At 40.5% G+C, this 23,154-nt stretch overlaps 2 protein-coding genes across 4 annotated transcripts in view; one reads left to right on the forward strand and one right to left on the reverse strand.

Annotated features, from left to right (window-relative positions):
- Nucleotides 1-23,154, reverse strand: part of pcxb (pyruvate carboxylase b) — a 381,625-nt gene that overhangs the window by 336,311 nt on the left and 22,160 nt on the right. For all 3 annotated transcript variants that reach the window (XM_088016052.1, XM_088016053.1, XM_088016054.1), the window contains exons 4-9: nucleotides 22,164-22,254; nucleotides 19,081-19,246; nucleotides 18,732-18,877; nucleotides 11,051-11,168; nucleotides 9,870-9,937; nucleotides 8,370-8,453 (exon numbers count right to left, since the gene is read on the reverse strand). In XM_088016052.1, the coding sequence (XP_087872178.1) occupies nucleotides 8,370-8,453; nucleotides 9,870-9,937; nucleotides 11,051-11,168; nucleotides 18,732-18,877; nucleotides 19,081-19,246; nucleotides 22,164-22,254 (673 nt within the window). The remainder of the gene's footprint in view (nucleotides 1-8,369; nucleotides 8,454-9,869; nucleotides 9,938-11,050; nucleotides 11,169-18,731; nucleotides 18,878-19,080; nucleotides 19,247-22,163; nucleotides 22,255-23,154) is intronic.
- Nucleotides 4,070-4,970, forward strand: LOC148154092 (uncharacterized). Its single transcript, XM_088016055.1, has one exon. It carries the CDS (start codon nucleotides 4,080-4,082, stop codon nucleotides 4,860-4,862), a length of 783 nt encoding a protein of 260 aa, XP_087872181.1. The 5' UTR covers nucleotides 4,070-4,079; the 3' UTR covers nucleotides 4,863-4,970.

Below are 23,154 nucleotides of genomic sequence, written 5' to 3' on the forward strand. Positions count from 1 at the left end.
TCATGTCATTGTGGCTCAAACTCGAAGCATCGCCGCTCGCAGCAAAACACTGGCTGAGTCCAAGCTGCTTTCCTCAGGGGGAAAAGGCCATTTGACTGGACAGAAATTCATACAGGCGTCTGTCCAAAACTGCACCGTGTTTACTAAAGACACCAAATCAACTGCAGACTTGCTTCTTTGAGTCCATCTAGTTTATCTGAGCCATCTCGTGTACAACCCCATTTATTATTTAAATGTTTTATTTGATTAAGGAGGCTATTTTCACAGATTTCTACAAAACAGTCTCTGGAATAGTTTCACATATTTACAAGAAGATACTTGTATATTATCTGATGTACAGTTACAAGAAAACAAAATTAATTGCATAAATTTATTATAATAAATCTTGGATATTCTGACATGTAAAGTCATACATTAAGAAAAAAAACTACATTTATCAGGTTTATTCTGGATCCTGTTCATAGTAAGTGTTGCTCTGATAGAGAAATAACCCAAATCTCCCAGCTGAGCTTCGGAAAATATCCAGATATCATTTTATACATTTACTAACACTGGAGGCCTTAAGTAATCATTTGTCACAAATGTCTAAATTATTAATCTCAGAAAACTATTATAGTAAATTTAAGCCTTTATTTGTGTAAATTAAATTTTATTTTTTGCAATTGTACAATTGTTTAACAGAAAATCCAAGGTGAAATATAAAAATTTCCGTTTGTAATAACCCCACATTTTGGACTGAATCTATTATATTCCAAATAAAAACTCTTTCAGACATCGAGTGACTGACAATCACCGGGCAGAAAGTTTTAACTTTTTAAATACATTTTTTATCCTTTATTAGAGTTTTCTCATTGCTCCTCCTTCTGTGTTCGTTTTATTTGACTCAGACATTCACCTAAAGTTTGTTTAATACAACAACAATGAAAACCAGTAAACATTTCTTCCATACTTTGGGACAAATGACAAATTACAAGTCACAACCACTGAATCCCCAAACAAGGACTTGCAATCAGTCTTGCAAAAGCAAGTCAGTCGATTTTTTAAGAAATTAGGCGTGGAGCCAAAGGCAAAGCTCACCCGCAGCATCTAAAAACGCTCCTTCTAGGGAAAACCTGCAGCCGTTCCTCCTCAAGCAACATAAAAACAGTAATTTGGGAACTGAGCTTGTTTGCTTGTTTTGAGCAGAACAATTTTCATAAAGTCTTTCATCAAATTTAAAGACACAAGCAATAGTAATGAGGGGAAGAAGTTCATAGTGGAGAAAGAACCGAAAACAGGGTTAGACTGGAGGAGTTCACTGAAGTCCGACTGCATGCTTTCTGCCTATAAATGTCACTGGTCCAATATGCACTTCAGTTTAAAAGGTGTAATTTAGGGCCTGAGCAAACCACTGGGTGCTGCTTCAGAGCAACTCGAGCCATAAAAACCCAAACTTTAAAGCCACCTCGGGACGCGGCTGCATGCAGCCTGCTTCCTCCTGTGCACAGCGAGGGGCTGCAGCATGGCATGAAGCATATTCTGACAGATTTATGTGCAGTCCTACTCACAAATGATGCAAGGCACAAACAGAAAGGGATTAGGGAGATCCGATTCCTGTAATCCATCCATCCAGCTTTAAGAAAATAGAGCAGCCGAGTCTTGAAACCAATGTTTTTCCAAGATTGGCCAGGAACCATGTTGAGGCTGCCCTCATACGGCAGCGACATGAACACGGTCTTTATGAAGCAGATGGAAGAAGAAAACCTCGACTTATTTACAGAAACCATCTGCAGTTCTGCTTTAAAACATGCCACCAAGCAGATCATGAAAATGTGGTCAATAGACTGTTTTCTTTAAGAATTACCTTCAGTATTGACACCAATCTGCTGTCAAATAGTAGAAGTCACAGATTTATGCACCGGCGGCAGTTTGTACGTCTTCTGCTCGACATACAAACATCTTGGTGCAGTCGCTGCAACAATTCAAACCCCAGAACAACAAAATCAGTTCATCTGTTTGGAATTAGCACTGCTTGAAGTATTTTTACCCAGCTGGAAACCAGTTAATCCCTCGTTTGCAAACGCATAAAAACCCAGAAATACTTTTTTCAATAAATGTGCTGGACGATAAATTGCCCCAGAAGTTATTCCTATAATAATGTTTCTTTGACCCTTTTTCAACTAATATAATGGTAATGTCATAGTAATACAAAAACATGAACTTTAAATTCTACTGAGCATTTAACAGTGGAGCTGGAAAACATTTTAAATATCTAGAATCAACAGAAACGAGTAAAATGAAAAAGTCTCTGTAAACCATTTTTTGGTAGAAAGAAAAGATAAAAACTTGTTTTAATTCATCATGCGATTAACTGATTTATTTTGTCTAACAAAAACATCACTTAAATAAAACCTGTGACGGCATTGAACTCAAAGGTTTCTAATATTAAAGCTAAATCAAGAACAGATGAGAAGCGGTTGTTGACGTCCATCAGTCTGAAAGGTCACCGACCCATTTGGGCCTCCAGCGATCCACAGCGAGAACAATCATCTACAAACCGAGGAAACCTGGAGAAGCTGCTGACTTATCTCAGCTGCCTCATCAGGGCCTCATCCAGGAGGTCAAACATCATCAGACGCCCTGCAGGCCTCACTTATCCAAGATGAGGTCAGAGGTCACGATTCAACAACAAAGCTCTGAGAGTAGAGGCTCCTTTTAAAGAAACATCCTGATAGTCGCGACACTTCGGTGAAGATATTCTGGACCTTTCCGACAGCTTTTTTGTTACATCTATGCTCACAAGATGCTTCACAAACTAAACACCAATAAAAATAATAAATCAGAGCTAATAGAAAACCTTTTGTGCAACTTCTGTAGAGAAATCGATGTTCAGTCGGAGACATGAGTGCTATGTGATGAAGATCGGATGTTTTCTGTCAAAATTATGGATGAAAATACTAAAACTAGACATCTTTTTTAAATCTCAAAAACATTTCATGAGTCGGTTTCTTTTTTTATTTTACTACATGCTCTGTGGTGTGTTTAATTTCATGCAGTATTATGCTATATGTTGGTTTGCTGTACAGCACTAACTTACCTTTTAAAATGTGCCACATTTAGAAATATATATATATTTAGATGCAGGAGGCAAATACTTTTTCATGGCACTCGAAATGATCTTGAACTTCCAAGGTTGTAAAATTATTTTAGTTTAACTGGCTGGTAAAAATAATTACAAATGAATCCAAACTGAAATATACCAGATTCCTTTATTAAATAAACGTCCACCACTGATTTTCTCTAATATTGTTGTTTGATTGTCCTTATGCAATGTTTTCCCAAGTATTACTTCTTTAAATCTTGCATCCCATACTGAAGAATATCCATAACTTTCTCTGCTTTTATAACTAGACATATCTTTGAATAATAGTGAAAATCTGTAAGGATCTTACCTTGAAACCACATTTTCTTGAAAATGGGGAAATAATCAAGGCTTTTTGAAGAAAATCCTTTATTTCCCGTTGCATCATCTATAGGAGCTGCCCAGCTGGGAGCGGAGAAAAGTTTATTTTTTACATTTGTTTTTCTGTTCAATTTGGGTTTATATATTTTTATTTTTAAAATAGAAAGCTCTCTCTACAGATTAATTCACTTGTAAAGCGACAAAAATAAAAACATTCTGCAGCTCAGAAGGGCTGGGATGGGATTAACCTAAATGTGAGCGCAGCCTCTACAAACACGCTTCAAAGGAAGCAGCTCCCCGTTGAGGTCTGGTCTCAGGAAAAATGGATGAGGTAATTAAACCCAAATTGATTTAATTAGTCATCACACTGCAAAATGAACAATCACAATTATTCATTTCTGAGGAGAACTCAAGAGTTTTAAGTTTCTGTCTAACATTAAAGCGTGAAAGCTTGATCTTTATTGAATCTATGCTAACTTTGAAAGAATTGAATATGAAAACTAAGAGCAGGGAGGTGATGAAGCATCGTAAGCAGTCGGCTAATAAGGCTGCCCTGCACTGGTAATGAGTTTTAGTGATGGGGTTGGTTGCTGTGTAAAGTTACCACACAATACTTCACTGCAGGACCACACAGCTCATGAAAAATGCATGCTGCTTTGCATCATCTCACCGCTACGCACACTATGCATATAGAGGCAGAGAGAAGTACGTGCCGCCATTCATCCTGCACCAAGTACCAGAGTTCAGCTCGGCTTTTCTTCAGGGAACCGGTTTTCAAAGCCTGCAGGAAGCCGGGCACGCACTGCAGGAAGAGGCGAGAGCAGAGGGGCAAAAACGGAAGGAAGAGGCGAGAGCAGGGGGGCAAAAACGGAAGGAACAGGCGAGAGCAGAGGGGCAAAAACGGAAGGAAGAGGCGAGAGCAGAGGGGCAAAAACGGAAGGAAGAGGCGAGAGCAAAGGGGCAAAAACGGAAGGAAGAGGCGAGAGCAAAGGGGCAAAAACGGAAGGAAGAGGCGAGAGCAGGGGGGCAAAAACGGAAGGAAGAGGCGAGAGCAGAGGGGCAAAAACGGAAGGAAGAGGCGAGAGCAGAGGGGCAAAAACGGAAGGAAGAGGCGAGAGCAGAGGGGCAAAAACGGAAGGAAGAGGCGAGAGAAGAGGGGCAAAAAAGGAAGGAAGAGGCGAGAGCAGGGGGGCAAAAATGGAAGGAAGAGGCGAGAGCAGGGGGGCAAAAACGGAAGGAAGAGGCGAGAGCAGGGGGGCAAAAACGGAAGGAAGAGGTGAGAGCAGAGGGGCAAAAACGGAAGGAAGAGGAGAGAGAAGAGGGGCAAAAATGGAAGGAAGAGGCGAGAGAAGAGGGGTACAAACAGAAGGAAGAGGGCACCGACAGAGTAAACATGGAGCATAAGGCCAGAAGAAAGTGAGACGCCTGCTGATTACATGCAAACGCTGCAGGTTTGATCATTAAACTGTTGGGAAGCTCAGACAAAAAGGTAAAAGCAGCACATTAAAATTTATTTTGGTGCTTTTCTTTAAATAATTCTCAATGCATCTTCATGTTCACCATTACAGAGTTGTTTGTGAAGAAAATGTAGGCATTTCCTTCCAGAGTCGTCTCAAAACCGATTACAAATCCTCACAATCTGAAAATTGATGTGGTTCAGAAATGATGTTTATTCTGTACCCAGAATGCATCACTCTACAGTAAACTGTTTAAAATGTACTGATCCTCTACGCTTACTGATAGAAGCCTTACCGTCATCAACTAGGCTAAATCTAGTTAAATATTGCTGCCCAAAGCAACATTGACGCCTTATGTTGTTTTTGCATAGATTTTGTTTGTTAGCGTAGCTAACGATGAACTCATGGTTCATAGTTAAGTGAAAGGTTTGTTGCAAACAATCACTCCCTGAAGCATAACCATTCAGGTAAATGTGCAGCGACATATTTCATCCTGCTGAGGGCAATATAGTATGTTATAGAACATGTTGCACTTTTGAGCATCAACATAGTAATACTCATGTAATTTAGCATTAGCTTCCACCAAAATACCATGTTGATATGGCGCTTTAGCAGAACTAACGTTAATGATTAGTGCTTTTGTGTTAGTGATGCCCAATACTGCTAATTTTCTTAGTGTTGAAACTTTTGGATATCAAAGATATTCTACTTTGAATGCAAACCATTAATCAACTTGGGATTAATTGTTGGTTAGATTAAAATTAGTTCCAATCGATTAATAACATCTGCTTAGATCTCAGTGTTGTAGTTTTTCCACTGGTCATCCTTAAGCGGAGCCGGTTGATACAGAAACAAAGATGGCGGGGCCATGCCAGAAGACGACAGCCTTCATAAATGTTGTTAATTTCCTCCCACAGGCCGATGACGAATTACAAACGTTGAAATGATAAAAGTTGCCTTACGGTGCCCGACACCAGAAGTGTTTGCACACTAGATCTTAAACTCAAGGTTCGCCAACAAAAATGGTTTCCAGCATTTAAAAACAACAAAAACACAGAAGGTTCAAGAGGTGAAGGTGAAATCTGTCCTTGTACCGTTAAAATGAAGCTGCCTTCAGACTGTGTATGCATTCAACTGTGGTGTAATTCAGTCAGTATTTTGTTGACCTACAGATAATTAAACTTTCCTTTTTCCAAGTTATTCAGCAAAGAAAGAATGGAGAAATTGCCTCCCTGAGGACAAGTTTCTGCACTTTAAAGCAGGATCCACACGATAACACTGCATTAAAAGTTATAGCTAGAGAGAGCGAAGGTATAAGATGAGGCTCACATTAAGCTTCCATCAAGGTCATTTCTTTGCTCATATGTTACTCCTCCCATCTCGCTTGAATCCATTCGTCACCTGGGCCATTAACCAAAAAGGCCATTTCTTTACATCTTCCCAGAGCAATGATGCTTGATTTTAAAGTGATGCCGACATACATGAAGAACCTTGCAGGCATCAAAAGCAAAAGAAATATTTTAAAACTGCAAAAAAAAAAAAAAAAAAGGTAAATGGATTTATTTTTAATGCAAAAGCAAAATAAACGCCCCTAAAGTTTCATCAAATCTCACCCAAGCTGCTCTGACTGTAATCTGTCTTCCCACCTTGGCAAAACAAATGTTCCCCTCATGTGACTGACAGGTAGAAGGTGCATTAAAATTCCTGGGGAGAATCCAGTTGTCCTGCAGACCAATTATGAGTGAGGGGAATAAAAGAGATAGAAATGGACAAGACTGAGACTTCCCATGTTCACCCAGTGCTTCTTGCCATAACAGCCTTTTCAGTAGCAGAGCCATTTCTCCTCTGCCAGCATTTGTTTGGAAAGTAGTGGAAACTGTAACTGCACATTCAGTATGCAGACACCTGCCTTAACCTGAAATATAACACAGCCTACTGAAAAAAACACCTCATCAAGCCTCTGCTGCAATAAAATGTTACAATAAAGAACTGAAAACCATTAAATTTGTAAATCCAGTGAATAAAAACCTCAATTTATTGAGGCATAATTTAAATTAAATGGTTCAATGTCTTTAGAAAGAAAACCTGAAAGTAAAATCCTTGAAGTTTCACCAAACATAAGCCAAGACAATATTGTAGTTGCCCTTTATGTTTCCTTTGCAGTAAGAACATGCTCGTTTCTGTGCATCATTGGAAGCAACAAAGATGATGTTGGAAAAAAAGTTTAACCAAACATGTTTGCTGTTCTGCTCAAGCTGCAGGAACTGAAAAAGACAAAATGGCAGTATAATAATAATGACATCCAACTGATTAAGTCACATTCCATGTGCACCGCGTTACCTAGCAACCCCAGCTGAGTCCAGCCCAGTTACCTAGCAACAAGGGGTGCACCCATTTATCGACCAGCCGGTTTATCGGTGCCAATTTCCAGTTATCAGCCGATCTTTACATCTGAAGCAGATCTTATCCACTGATTTTATCAACCTCGGTAAAGGTCTAAAAATCAACCGCTGTGGTTTTCTTTTCTCCTGTGAGAGACATTTGACTGACAAACCAGCCGACCAGGTCCTGTCTGCATATTTACAGTTAACAATAGTCACCCCATTGTTGCCAATTCAGCAACTTTCTTGATATATTGAGCAACATTTCAGACAAAAAATGGTATCAGCCAAAATCGTAATCTGTAAGTTAGGCTTTTTAAAAGATCGGTAATCTGCGGTTGGCCAGAAAATTGCAATTAGCAATTAGTGCACCCCTACTAGCAACCCAAGCTGGTTTTACCACTGTATGCACTGTACAATGGCTGCTGGAAAACACAAGAGGTTCATTGTTGACTTCCCATCCAGAAACCAGTTGCTGCATTCTTGTTGGTTGTGCAGGAGGCTCTACTAATGCTTTTCAAAGATGTACGGTGGTATAATTTGTGGGGAGTGGCCTGCAGCAGCTTATTTGAATTTAAAGCGCCACAACGCCCTGAAACAGCTGAAAGGAGCTCAAAATAGGCAGAACTGACCAGACTAAAATCTCATCATCCAAGATTGTCCAGAAAATGTAATGAGCATGTTTTGTAGACATTTCCTAATCTGTTCAAGGAAGCATAAAAGGTCACCCTTAATATATGGATTTATCGCCATATTTTCACACACAAAACCTTCAAAACTGTCCCAGATGGGACCCTCTCACTTCAGGCCAACATAAATCTTGTTGGAGCAGCGCAATGTAGCTCATTTGCAGAAAATACCGATAAGTCAAAATATCAGTCGCCATCATGAAGCTGCAGTATGTGCAACATCGACGGTAAGTTAGGTGGGACCAAATCACACAAATCTAAACCATGTAGCCCCGATTAATAGTCAGTTTGGATCTCAGTGACAAATCATAAATAACTAATCCGGATCTGAACAGGAAGAGAAATCCTCATCAGAAAGGCAGCAGCTTGAACAGCTTTACCAGTGAATACAGAACCGTACCTGTTTGGCCAGGTTGACAGCGTCAGCATGAAGTCTGTCTCTCAGCTGTGGGTCCAGCTGGAAGCCAGGTGCAATCTCCACAACCTTTAAAAAAAAAAAAACAACTTAAAGCTGCACTAATTCTATTCAGAAATAAAATACAGCATCTGCCTATCAACGTTCCTTGTTTTTAGAGATAATAAAGAGAATAGGACCTTTACTATAGGGGAAGGCTGTCTCATTTCTGGTATTAATAGCTGTGGAAAAGTCAAACCATAAAGTTGTGGGTGATAAAAACCAAGACAATGCGTATTAAGATGCTAAAATGCTCTTTGGAGCTGCAGCAGACCTCACAGTTGGTGAATAATTGTTGGTTTATTACAGAGAGTGCCCCTTAACCCCCACAAAACTACAATTTGATCCATTGTTTATATTAAATAGCAGCATTTTACCACAGCGCTCATTATTGTTCACCCTAAAAATCACTAAATTCCCCTCGGCTTCCAATAAAGAGAAAGTAAATAGTCAATTTTACCACTAATAATTTTATAAAAGTGCACAATTTCTCTTTTTTCCCTGCTTTACTGCCCTGCAGATGCATTAAATGGTTTTTAATGGTGACACTCGGTGCTGAATTTAGCTGCTTGGTGGGTGGAGTTCACCACGTTGGAAGCTGATTCAATTACTTACAAACGAGAATTCAAACGCAATCCAAATCTGATTAAAACAAAAATATTAAATTCAATCCCAAAATAAGATCTCTGCCAGAGGATGAAAAGTGACTGAACCGTCCTAAAGCCGTCTCAACACTCGACTATTGTTGGAAAAGATCTCAGATCAGAGGGAAAACGCAGATTAATCCAAACAGAAACAAACAATAAATAAAAATCGTCAGTTTTCAGCGTGAACAGCGTCGCTAACATGATTATCATTAGTAATTTGATTAAAGCGAAAGGATGAAAGTGTTGAAAAGGCGCGATTAAAACCGCTTTGAGGTGGCGGTGGTTAATAAAATACATGTTGATCAGCCTCCTCTGGTGAAAGCTTTGCTAATGTTCTCTCTCTAATCTGATGCTGAGGCATTTGTTATTTTGACAATGAACTAATTCCTCTGTTCTTAGCGAGTGGATAACGCAGCTACCTTTTAATAAACTTTTGATTCAAGTTGATTTGAAGGATTAAGTTGCTTAAACAACTTATTAGAGGCTAATTGGGTATTTTTTTAAATGCACTCTGCAAACCCCCTGCTGCTCAGAGCAATCTGAGGCCCTTCAGGGTTTGCAGCCTGTTTATAATCACTTAATGTGACGCCAACATTGGTCTTTCTGCCTAAATAAGGGCAAGCAGACGGCGCCGCTCGCAGGCGCGTTTCCTGCTCCGTGACCTTTGCTTCACGCCTACTTACCATTACCATCCACTTCATGCTACTCATTACAACTCAAGAGAAATGTCAAGAAGATAATCTTAAACAAATTCCAGCATTATATTGGAGTAGATTAATTCGAAAATGAGGAACTTCACCTTCTGGTGTCTCCGCTGAATGGAGCAGTCCCTCTCGTACAGATGGATGACATTACCATATTTATCACCTGAGGACGGACAGAAAGTAGGTGAGGTGAAAAAGTCAGGGGATAAAGAAGTGATTAAGCTTCAGAGCTCGAACGAGAGACATTGTCGCATTTTCTTTGCCTCCATTTTCTGAGCAGATGCTGTACAAGATGTACAAAGATTCACAGAAAATTAGAGGGAAAAATCTTTAGACAGTCTGGAAAAGAATTGTTACAGACCAGGTGTGACAAGAGAAAACCAGGAACAACTCGCCAGAGCAGAAACGGAGAAAAAAGAAAAAACATCAATTTATGAGAAAGTATTATTTTTATTTATTTTTTTGGCAAAAATATACCAGTTGAAGTCACAAAGAAAACTTTAAAAGAGACGTTTAAGGTTTAAAATGATAAATTTTGTAAGGTATCTACTGAGTATTGGCACATTTTGCAGATTTTAAATTTTACCAGTAAGCATTTTTTTTCTACTTTATACATTAAAAGGTGCATTAACACAGTTTTATCAAATTACTGAACAGCTGGTTGTGGGGGGGTTTTCTCTCACGATTAGTGGCGAGATCCCAGGCTGATGACGGAAAGCCTCATTTCCATCATCCTAATTTTATATCAAATTCCAGTCGCATTTAAAAATTCACTTAAAATTAAATCTAATAATTTCAGGCTTTTTTAATTAGCCATTAATTTACCAGGAAGTCACTGAGACAGAAGCTGTTTTGAGAGACACGATATTCAAAATAAATTAAATGGGTGGGAATTTATCGTATCGTTTATCGTGATAAATTTATTGTCACAATAAATTCCAGTTATTATGCTTAAAATCTCCCAACATTGTCTATTCTTGAGATTATTTTTTTACCATTTTTGCCACTGTTTGTTCAGTGAATTTCAATAAATATCAATTAATTAAAGTATATGATTAAATGAAGTTGGTTTCTTTGACTGGTGTCTTGAAGAAGCGTATTAAAAACCAGAATGTGTTTTTAAGAGTAGTATGCAAAAAAAAAAGTAATAGCTCACATCACTCATAACTCAAAATATTATGATGAAACTTTAAGTACATGCTGCTCATCCCTAGTTGAAAACAAAACTAAAGTACAAACCAAATATGAAGTCACAAGCCAGAGTGAGAAAACTTACCGAGGATCTGGACTTCAATGTGTCTCGGCTTTTCGATAAACTTCTCGATAAACAGCGCTCCGTTCCCAAAAGCCGTCAGGGCCTCAGAGTACGCCCGCTGGTAATTCTCCTCCAGTTCCTAACATGGAAAAACAAAACCCATCACCGTCTGCACCAGCGCCTCCATTCAAGGCCAGAAAACCTTGAATTTTAAAACAAACCCTCCAACTTTTTCCTGTTTTTCTAAGCCCTCTTTTTGACATTCGCATGTTTTCTACATTTCTTGTGGCGCGCATGTCTACGACCCCGATGGGGAAGATGTTCTACACTTCGTCTCTGGAAGGTCGCGACCCTACATGTGGAAGGTCACGGCTCAATCTGTGTGTGATGCGTCCAGTCTCTCGCTCTGGGGACAGGCTGAATCAACACCAAGCCTCCCTCTCCCTCCTTTGCCTCCGAGCTTCGACACGGTGGAGGGGAAAACTCAAACACGGCCTTCGCTGTCATCCTGCAGCCCTGAGAAGAGATGCTGTTGGAGGGTGAAGCTATCTGACTCCTAAAGGGCAGCTGCACACATCAGCGCTGCTAAAAAAAAAATAACCCAACGTGGGTTTCTCTGTGAGCACTCTCTCAAAAGGCAATGTGGCAAAGGCTTTAAAAGGTCAATAGATTTACCAGCTAAAAAAAAACCCAACAGAATTAAACTAAATTTACATGCAAGTGCTTGTTCAGCACATGAGCCGAGTAAAAAGGGATAATTTATGACATTTAGCAGCAGAAAAAACACACTTAATGTGCTTGAATCATTTAAAGAGTGGTATTTTCCCTCAAGTACATGCAGTTCTCAGGATTGTTTAAGCAGGATTTTTATGGTAAATATTTGGTTAAAGGCGGCACAGCTGAACTTATCGCAATCGTTTGAATTGTTATCTTTAAGAGAAGAGATTTAATGAATCTGTTTTTTCCTTACTTTATCCTGCTGGCAGGGATCACTTTGTATCAAACAGAATAGTCACCTTCAGGGAAATGCTGGACAATAAATCAAAAACAATCTATAACCACTGTGGACACATGATCAATATAAATAGATAATACGTCTGACAGCATGTTCAATATTTTTATTCATCTCTGGTCCAGAACCAGAGGAAATGTAGGCAGAGGAAAGGCTTTAGCAGCTCAATCTCTAACAGCTAGCAAAGCTAGCTTAGTGGAATCAACTGGCTCGCTCGCTCTTTGGTTACCTAGCAACTCATTCTTTGGTTACCTAGCAACCACCTGCTGAGTAACTGGCGATGCAAGGTTTTGCCACCATGACTCATAACTGTTTAAAAATAAACGGCAAGGAGAGAAAACTGAATAAAACAGGAAAGGTCATGTCACCAGTTCGACAAAGTTTCAGATATTTTACGCAGAGAAAGTGATCAGTAATTATCAATATATCAATTATACAGTAATGCGTTCGTCAGAAAAGTCGACTATCTCTAAATTCAAGCTGGGAAACATCTAAAATGTTTTATTAAGTTGTTCACAACTACAATTTGCTGGCTGAAGTTTTATTTAGAGACGCACAAGTATGAAAATATGTGCTGGTAGCTAATATTTACTGATTTATTTTCCTGCTCTTTCACAAAACAAAAACAAAAAAAACAAACAGCTTCCTATTCAATGTTTCCCCCAGAAAACTTGCTAAGCCTGGTGGTTGGGTCAGTCATCCCGACGTGTTTTTGAGTTTAAAAATGTTTAAAGTAAAAAGGAAATTTTAAAATATCACTTGGTAATTATGTCTTATTAAAAGACTGAAAGATTAACACCTGAACACCAACTATAAAATCTTAAAAAATGCAAACATTTTAAAAGACTTAAAGCACAAGTAAAGCCTGGTGGCCCGCCAGGCTTATAATACACTGGGGGAAACACTTCTATTGAATCAGTCAAACATCCCACAATCCCAATCAGATCAAAAATAGCCAACCTGTTCCCCACCTGAAACGCGCAAACTACATATATCAGTTAATATCAGCATGTTAAACCAGGTGTATCGTTTGTCCGCAGATTTGGGTTTGCCCAAAATCTCATTTGTCAATTTTTATTACTCCCCTCATCAGTAAATGAACTCGCTTGTTGTCAAACGGTTTTATGGGGGGAATTTGTCCTCCAACTCGCTTGTATAACCTCTTCACATTTTTAAAACACATTTAATCAAATCTGATGAGATTAATAACCGGGATGAATTTTCATGATACTTCTCAGACCGTTACAATCCGATCCAAAATGAATCAGTTCCTTGCCTCGTGTCTGCTTGGACATTTTCCTTTTGAAATGTTTCTGATTAAAGTCGAAGTCGAGGTGTAACCTGGAGGCCGACAGCGAGAGGCAGAGACAGGAGACTCCTTCACTGTCCACGCACCGCTGCTTTCCTTTTCTCCTTCCTTTCTGGACATCAACTGACTGGGTGAGGAGCGAGGCTTTTACACGTTTTTGATCTCCGCTCCGGTAACCTCTCCTGCCACGGAGCGGGACAGGTGACGTTGCCACGGCAACGGGCCCACGTAAGAGGCGGACCTGAACGTGCAGAGAAGCGTCTTTGAAATGTCTGCACCGTGTATTGGAAATGCATCGTCATAATATCACCATGCGCAATTTACGCGTCAGAGAAGAACTGCAATAATAAGTGTGAGCTAATTATTCAAATATGTCTGGAGAATCAGATTAATTATTAGGCTGATTATCTTCCAGCTGGTAACAAGTTATTTAACCCCAACTGATGCAATAAGTAGTTTTTTGCTTTTTAGGGTGTCTTCAGACCCGGTAGTCCAGTAGGTTCTGTTCAACTTGGGAACAAAATTGCAGCATTTGTTACATTTTCAGCTGCTGCCGTTCACCTTCTAACTCCAATGTGAAAGAGGGCAACCTGTTCCCTTCCTCGTCAGTGGGGGCGCTACACCAAGAACTACCGATGGAAATGACACAAAGACCTACGAAGAAGACACCGAGCGCGGTTTCCTCTTCACCAAATGTGGACAGAAATGGAGCATCAGTTGTAGGATTTTTATTTTGTCTTTGGTAAAACATACACCAGCTAGCAGGAAAAGCTAGCTAGCTAGCTAAAACCAAACAGCTCTAATAAAAACATTTTTTATCTGGTGGGTCTTTTGTCGTGGTTTGTGTTTGTCTATCTAATATGGAATGACCCAGATCATGTAGGTGACAACTACGCCTGTCACAAACTTTACTGGACAATAAACTGTCCCAGATTTGATCGCAATAAATGATAATATTGTAATATATATTGGTCATGGGAAAATAATGCAAGTTTAATGTTGTAAACAACATTTAACACTGAAACTAGAAGTAATTTAAAGAAAAACAACCAAGAACATTAAATAAACTGAAACATAAACCACATACAACCAGATTATGACGTCTAAACAGAATCACTGTTCAAAAAATAACCAGAATGGAAATTACTGAGCTAATTTCTATGCATTATGTGATTAATTGGTTTTTGCAAAAGCCTCATTAACAGAACATGGAGACATGATGAAAACTGGTCATTCATGCTCACAACACAGTGAAATTATAGAGTAAAAACAAATCTGAAGTGCAAAAGCGGCGTGACAGATCCTGTGAAAACCCAAATAAAAGGTAACAGACTTTGAAAAGTGGTCAAATCAATTCTTGAACCCGTCCTTCCTGATCCGACAGAGGAGTTTCTCCAAAACCTAAACTTTGAGAAGTCCATTTGTAATCCTTTCACATCAGTTCAGCCCGTCTGTCATATTTGTGCCGCTGGAGCTTTGATGCGCGCAGCTTCACCCGTCCTTTCAGGAAGCACATCAACCAAACATACACTGTGGGAATCTGGCAGCTTTTTTACCAGTAAACACACACATCTAGTCCTACAATACGTTTTCAACGGCTTGCCTGACTTTAAATTACGCATACAAATCATCTGCGAGCCGGCGCTAATTAATTTAAAAGGCAAACTACACATTGTTACTTGGAGAAATCTCTTTATAATTTCCTCACATCATATCTGCTCTGGTCTCTCTGGATGGCAACAAGAAATGTCAACAACTAATTAATCGGACCGAGCGAGGGCTCAGGAAAGGTCACTCTTACCAGCGGATCATGACTTCAGAGGCTCCAAGGATACGCAACAAAACCACGACGATATGTTTTATGAAAACAGGCTGGTTAATAAAGCCGCACCTGACATTACACCGTCCACAGCAGCAACAGAGAAGCATTCACTCGGTTTCTGAAACACCCAACAATTCAGGTAAAATAACTCGAGTAAACATGTATTTGGTAAAAAGTCAACTAAAGTACTAAGTAACTGATCAAATTATCAGTCATTTCATATTTAAAAATTATAGAAATTAGATTTTAAAAAGCAGAAATGTTGGTATTTTAAGGAAAAAACAACAATTCGTAACAAAAAAATAAAATCTAAATTTCTCCAAATCAGTTTCTTTCAATAAAAAACGCGTATGAAACTAAAAACCTGCAGGTGTGCGTCTGTTTCTGGTGAATTTTTGGTTAAAACACGTTTGTTTTTCATTCAGTGAAGTAGAAAATCCAGAAGAAATTTTACTCAAGTAGAAATACTTAGTAATAAAATTACTCAAGTAAAAGTAAAAAAATAAAGCTTAGTAAAAAATGTACTCAAGTAAATGTAATTGAGTAAATGTAACTAGCAAATACCAAACTCTGGAAGCAGGAAGGGAGAAAAGCCAACAGATTTGATTTTTGTTGCAAAGAGGCGATAAAGGCTGCAATGCTCCAGTAACATTTAAATTAAATAATATAAAAATAATCCATCATTTTCTGTTCATTCTCTTTGCTCTTATGCAATATTTGTGAATTAACTACAAGTCAGATTAATCAAAAATGAACACCTGCAGTTATCTCTGTTGCTTTTGCACCTTTTTTTTTTTTTATCAAACTTTTTCCTTCCACTAAATTAAGCTGCTGCTGATGTCTTGCATCAAATCTTGCATTTCTCCACAAATGCAAGATTTGTGGAGAAAAACTGACATATTGCACTGTGATAATTATTAAGACTGAGGGAAACAGAGGAGCAGAAAACATCTTCAGACGGCGTGTTTTTATTGATATGAAGGTCCAGCTGGCAACATGTTGGGATAAATATTACATCAGTTCTGATTTGTTCATTTTTGGTTCAGGATTCACATTTGTGGACGATTATCGCCTTCGCTTTTGGACCCTGTGCAGCTGGAAGGATGTTTGCACCATTTTTTAACTTTAAGACGGTTTTATGATGCACAATTATGGCAACAAAATTATTTTTGCAATTACAACCATTAGCAGCTGATTAGCGTCTTAAAAGCTAAAATGATACTTGAACTTTGACCTCAAATCCCAGAGGAGTTCTCGTCTGCCTACTATAATAACGAGCGACGATATTGATCACCCAGTTTGTTGTATCTCTGTCCGGCTTTCTAACCTTAATACCAGGGAGATGTTTAAATAGGAGCAGCAAAAGCAAATGAGGTGGATCAGCAGCGATTAGCAACAACTGGGTTTTTCTGGACGATAAATTGTCCCAGAGGTTATCGCAATAAATAATAATATCATTGCTTTGAGACCATTTTCAACTAATATAATGGCAAAATAATAATGCAGATGAAATAAAATATGCAAAATGAACATTTTATCATTGGAACTGGAGACATTTTTTAAAAATTTAATATAAAATGGATTATAAAGTCGTTCTAAACAAAAATGTCCTTAAAAAAAATAAAAAAGGTTAGTTGAGACCAAAGCACCAGACTGAAGACTTTTGTCATCCATGTTTTGGGTGGAATGAGAGAAAAAAGAAATAAATCATGCAAACGGATCTCATTTCAGTCAATCATGTTATTGATTATAACTGCATGCTAGAGTGAAATATCGTCTTTACTGATCAGATTTTGAGCTATTATGACGGTCAATCTGTCAGACAGCAACAGTCTTCAGTCAGAGGCCTCTTCAGATTGATCGTAACACTGACTGCTACTGGAGATCCTTCCTGCTCACAGCATCACCATCCACAGCTCTAATGGTGCGTTCACACCAAACGAAGCATTTCAGCTGCTGGTTTACATTCAAAGTGGAGGCGCACTGCATTTCCTGTGTCTAGTGCGGCGATACCTGGAGCATTTTGAGCGTTTGATCGTCCGTCAAGCGCGTCCGACACTGAAATTGAAAAATCTGAACTTTCGCAGAGCTATGTGGCGTAACGGTGAGTTTTACGACATGATCTCAGAAAAATAAAAAAACTATGTAGGATAAACTAATCGTCTCCGTTTGCGGTCGTCCTATAATCTATAACCAATCAAGCTGTGACCACAGAGACAGGAAGTGAAAGGATCAGCCAGGAAGTTGGACTGTAGAGCAAGTCATAACTTTTACTATTTGAAAATATTCCCCTGCATTTGAGCTATCCAAATCCATCCAGCAAAAACACTGAGTAACACTAAACATTAAATAAGTGCCAAGTAACGTTAAACATATTTATTTAGATTAAATATGCAGGAGGAAGAGTAGAGGGACACGTACGCCGAGGAGTCTCCTCTCAACGCCCCCTAGAGGGATTTTAACGCAAAACGTCAAAGTGAGCACACATCGAACTCGAAGCGTCGGACGCACAACGCGTTTGGCGTGAACGCACCATAAAGAAACTTTACACGAGTTGCAACATTTAATTATTGAGAACAAAAACCTATTTAGCGTGACACTTTCTACATTGCTCCCTCGTATAGAAACCTGATTCATAAAGCAACGGTTCTCCGCTCTGCTTCACAGTTTAGCGTGTCGGTCTCTCTGCTCTCTGCGTGAAGGTGACCTTCACCAGGCGTCTGAGCTGCTTGGGAAGCAGAAATGTAATTACAACCGCGGCAGACGTACGACCGAAGAAATGACGAAGAGTCGTCACGCAGTTCTGACTCCAACATCTGCTGCATGGCCGCCTGGTCGGCTGACATGCTAAAGCAACCCCGAGAACAGCTGATAAGAATATTTTACCCATAATCCCCAGCCAGACTAACGCGGTTATCAACGTTCCTACGGAGAACCAGCTGCCAGGCAGATCCTCCACAGCAGGCATTAAAGTCGTTACAGGGTTAAAGCCTGGAAGAGTTTGGCACAGCGGTGGTAAAACAAGATAAAAGGGAAATGTTTGTATATGTATTGTCTATTATTATTAATTTCCTTTAAATTAAGAAATTTGGGATCCCAGGAAGCCAATTATTACCACTTACTTTGGGAATGTCCTTCACTTTATTTGGGGAATAAATAAATTTAACTGGGAAAAATGTCTTTTTGAGTTCATACAATCAACTACTGTAAATATTAAAACCAAATATCTACTAAGAAAAGCGAGTACAAAGACTCAAACCTGATATAATAAGTTTAAATGAATGGTTTGACATCATCTGTGTCTATTTCTGATGGGAAAGAATCACTTTCTTAGACATTCAAACAGACGTTTAGGAGATGGAAAATGCTTCTCCTCGTTTCTGTGTGAATTCAAAATAAAAAATGATTCTGCACAAAGAAAAAGTCGATCCAAAAGACTCACAGCATCTGAAACGCATTTTAAACTGCATTTGATGTAAATACAGACTCCTGCCTGTTGTACAGATGGACGTCACTTAGTGAAATGAACAGACATTTGGGGTGAGGAAGCGGCGCTCACCTCGTACTCGCGGACCACCCTCATGCCGCGCCCGCCTCCTCCGTACGCCGCTTTGAAGATGATGGGGAAGCCGTAGGTCTGGGCGAACGCCTGCGCCTCCTGCAGGCTGGCGATGGGCGAGTCGGTTCCCGGGACCACAGGAACACCTGCAAGCAGGAGGGGAGAAAACCAAGCTGACTGAATCTGTAGCGCACTTTTCACGAGTCCTGAAGCTGAACCGTCGTCACCGCTCACCTGAAATAACTTAAGTTTGTGAAAGATCAGGTTTTAATCATTCAAAGCTGTTTAATGACGAATCAACGCTTCTCCAAGGTCCTGTTTTCATACAAAACTCTGATTTCCTCCTCACCTGCTCCAATCGCCAGCGAGCGCGCCTCCACTTTGTCTCCCATCTTGCGGACCGTGTCTGGGCTCGGCCCGACAAACCTGACGCCAGCGTCGGAGCAGGCCTGAGCGAAGTCTGAGCGCTCAGACAGGAAGCCGTAGCCAGGATGGATGGCATCCACGCCGTTTTCCTAAGACGAGAAGTGAGCTCTACGTTAGTACGGGAAGCTTTGAAATGATGCTACTGCCACCCTGGACCGGAGGGCCGTTAACAAAATATTTTCCATATTTGACCGTTTTTGTTTTTCTTTTAAACGGCGGAAAAATTTCAAGGCCGTCTTTCATTTGACAGGTTATAATTCACACCCTTGACTGGAGCACATGGGCAGATATTACAGACTTTATGCAATGATTTAATCCAAGAAGCAACTAAAATCACTCAAAATCCGTTCTGAACATCAACTCATGGACTCTGAACCAAGTGCGTCTTCATGACAGCGTATGGACCCAACGCCTTGGAGCGTCTGGCTAGGAAGAGCTTTCCAAACCTCTGGCTGAAATGAAGCGTTTAATTCCAGTTTCCACTACAGACCAGAGAAAAATAAAGAGATGTTGTGTTAATCTATTTATGGTCTAAACAGACGAGTTTTAGAGGAGTTTAGTTTATCTTGAGGAAGTTGTGAAGTGCGCTGCACAACTAACGCGGACGCGGCTCCGCCGCTGCGAAGAGTTGAACTCAACATCCTGCGGTTTTAACAAACGGAGCTGAAGACGTTTCCCTCGTCGCGCAAAAAAATCCTTGTAGAAGCGAACATCCGGACCGCACAGGGTAGAAAACTGGCAGAGTTCAATGGATCGGTTTGGATCCGACAGATCCAACTGACTGATGAACCAGCGCAGATTTCTCTGCAGATGCGACCAGGAGGAATTTGTTCAGTCCCCAGCAGGTGAAGTGGAGTCGTTTAATTTAATTTATTATAAGTTACTGGGGCCTCAGTCAGTGGTTTTTTGTTAGATGTGTTTCTCTGCTTCATGTGTGATCTGGATTCAGGTTCAACTGGGTGAATATCAACTAAACCGCATAACAAATGCGGCTGAACGGCCGATGTTAACATGGTTATAGTTTAACGGGTAAAATCTGTAGGACACATTTCTTTTTATGCCAGACCAGACCAGGACACCGAGCTGTAGCAGTACTTATCGGATCACACAGTCCAACCAGACGTACGCGTCATTCATCGTTTCATTTACGAAGCCCACAGCGGCAGCAGCAAAACACCAGCAGCTCCTACGGCCAACTCTCCTCTTCCTCCCTTTGGCCCTCCTCATCTTCATCACCACCATCGACTTCAACGCGCTCCGGTTCAGTTTGAAAAGGCTTAACGACGTCACTCGATGCCGTTTCTAGCTCTGTTGGACCATTAGACGTCATTTTCCCAGAATTCATTGCAGCGAGAACAACACGCCGACGTTGGTGTGACAATATTTTACTAAAACGTATAAAAACCCAGCTAAATAAAGTCTATTGTAGCCGTGGATAGAGGTGCTGAGCCGAGGCTCGTGCTCAGACACGGCGCCGGCCGCTCCTGATGGATAAAGCCATCACTGGCGCCGTGTGTGCCATCTGCTCTTCTACACGAGGCGGGCTGTAATTACGGACCGTCCTGTTGCTCGGGGGAGCCGGCGCTGCCAGGCCAGGGGAGGCATGTTGCCACACACAGGCGAGCAGGTTCAAACACCCACACACGAAAATGTGGAGAAGATCGAGATGGAGACGCCGGCTGAAAACGAGCTCAGAGCAGAAATCTCACAGAAGGCACGGAGAGAGACATCGGCATTTCTGTCACACATTAAGGAGTGACGGCGCGAACAACAGGTAAACATACGCCGACATTCATCGTGAAAGAAAACAGACACATCTTCCTGGCATGTGGTGGCGGCGCTCCCAGACAGCCGGGCTGATTTAGAGAAATGAGTTGGATGGTGATGCCTCCCTCCGCTTGGCTGCTCGAAGACGGGGAGGAAAAAACAACACGAGAGAAGGGTCAGGAGAACGACAAAGAACAACTGCAGCTGGTGCAAAGAAAGGAGGGAAAAAAGGAGCCGATCTGATCGGAGGGATGATAAGCTGCAGGAAATGAAGGTGGGAAGAAAGGAAGATGGAAAACTAGATTGAATAGGAGGGACATGGGAGACGCACAAAGAAGTGAACAAAAGACACAGGTGTGCAAGAGAATGACAACCGGGCCGAGAGCAGACAGGAAGGAGTGTCAGAGCTGACACTTCTCCTCTTTTACAGGTCCAAAAATATGTTTGCATCTACATAAAAACAATCAGATGTGTCAGATTAAGAGCCTTAAGAGTAAATGAGTCTAATGAACGCCACGGCTCTGCTGCTAAGTCGGCTCGTTTTGGGTCGAAGCAGCAGCACAGATGGAGTGGTTTTAATATGGCAAGCCATTTAGCATTCAATCAAAAGTCAACGAAAATATCAGCAACATAAACATCGCATATCGACTCAACATTCCATGTATCGATACTTCACTAATGGAGATGGGTAAACTGATACTAAGCTCCAAAGCACCAGTTTGAAATAATCTACATGCTCCAAATTATATTTATTATCTTTATACCTGGTTCACTACTGCCCAAGTTTTTTGTTTCTTTCTGTACGTTTCTTGTTTGAAATAAAAGTTATTGAGGAAAAAAACAGTATGTGGGGAGAGGAAACTGAACTGACACGCTTCAAAGTTGAACCTTACGCTGAATTAAAACAGAACATCCAGGTAAACTAGAGCTTTAGCTAAAGTTAGCCGAGTCGCTAACTAAAATAAAATATGCTTCACCATTGGTTCGGAAGAGTTCTTGGCTCTCCAAGTCATTTAAAAAGAGACGGAAAAAAACATCTGAGGTCATGTCTAAGAAGAGATTTTAAATTTAAACCAATTACAAAAGTTGTTAAACTAAAAACAGAAGCTAGTAAACCATAACAACCTACAACCGTCATGCTCCATCAAACCCACTGCATCCTCTCCAACCATCACCCACGTCGTGTTTGAGTCCACACATCACAGTTTGCAGCAGTACATGTTAGTAGATGTCCTTTACCTTGGCCACTTTGATGATATCTGGAATGTGCAGGTACGCCGCCACTGGTGGCAAACCTTTTCCGATCAGGTAGGCCTCATCTGCCTTCTGCCTGCAAACAAACATCAACACGGATGTTAATGTTTCCCTCCACATGCTTTTCCTCCAGGCAGTCGGTCCATAAAACTGGACCAACAGCAGTTTTCTGCCCGATCTCCGATCTTTAAAAAATCCTGACCTGCCTGTTCTGGTTTTGGCTGATTTTACTTTGTCTGAAATGTTGCTAATTATAGTAAAAAAAAAAGTGGGGTAACTGTTAAGAGCAGACATGACCTGCGGGGCCGGTCAGTCAAACCTCTCACAGGAAAACAGGAGAGGACAGGGGCTGATTTGTGGACCTTTGCTCAGGTGGATAAAAATCAGCTTCACGTTTAAGTATCGGCTGATCACCACTCTCACAAAATTAAGTAAATCGGCACCGATAAACTGGCACACCCTTAATGAAGGAGTAATGAAATTAACATATATTTTTTTAATCCGCTACTTTTTCCCCCTAAGCTTTGAACCATCCGGCTTGTAGCCCGGTGCGGCTTTTCTGTGGATTTTTCTTCAACCACCAGGGGGCGCTTTAGCAGGAAGTGAATCACTGGAAGTCAAAATTGGAAATCAAAGAAGAACGCGCTAATTTTCATTTAGAACCAGCACATGCTAGCAGCAGGCACGACGGAGAAATGTTTTCAAACTCATATGATGCAGCGCTTAAGTTGAAGGCTGTCGATCTGGTAGTAAATAGAGCCGCTGCACGTAAACTTGGCGTGAACGAGTCCATGGATCAGCATTGGAGACGCAGGGCTGCATCCTTTATAGCAGATTTATTAAGTGAAAACCCGAGAGCGGCGGAGATACCAGTGGCTTATATGCACATTTCCAGTTTTTTTAAACTTTGTCGGTGCGGCTTATAGTGAGGTGCGCTCTATAGTCCAGAAAATACGGTATCCATAACTCTTTACTT

Source organism: Poecilia mexicana, unplaced genomic scaffold, assembly GCF_051168715.1.
Source record: "Poecilia mexicana isolate PSO_F unplaced genomic scaffold, ASM5116871v1 scaffold_18, whole genome shotgun sequence".
Classification (NCBI taxonomy): Eukaryota; Metazoa; Chordata; class Actinopteri; order Cyprinodontiformes; family Poeciliidae; genus Poecilia; species Poecilia mexicana.

What these genes read in the sequence shown, in the direction of transcription:
- LOC148154092 (XM_088016055.1), top strand. Translation starts at nt 4,080, where the DNA reads ATGAAAAATGCATGCTGCTTTGCATCATCTCACCGCTACGCACACTAT.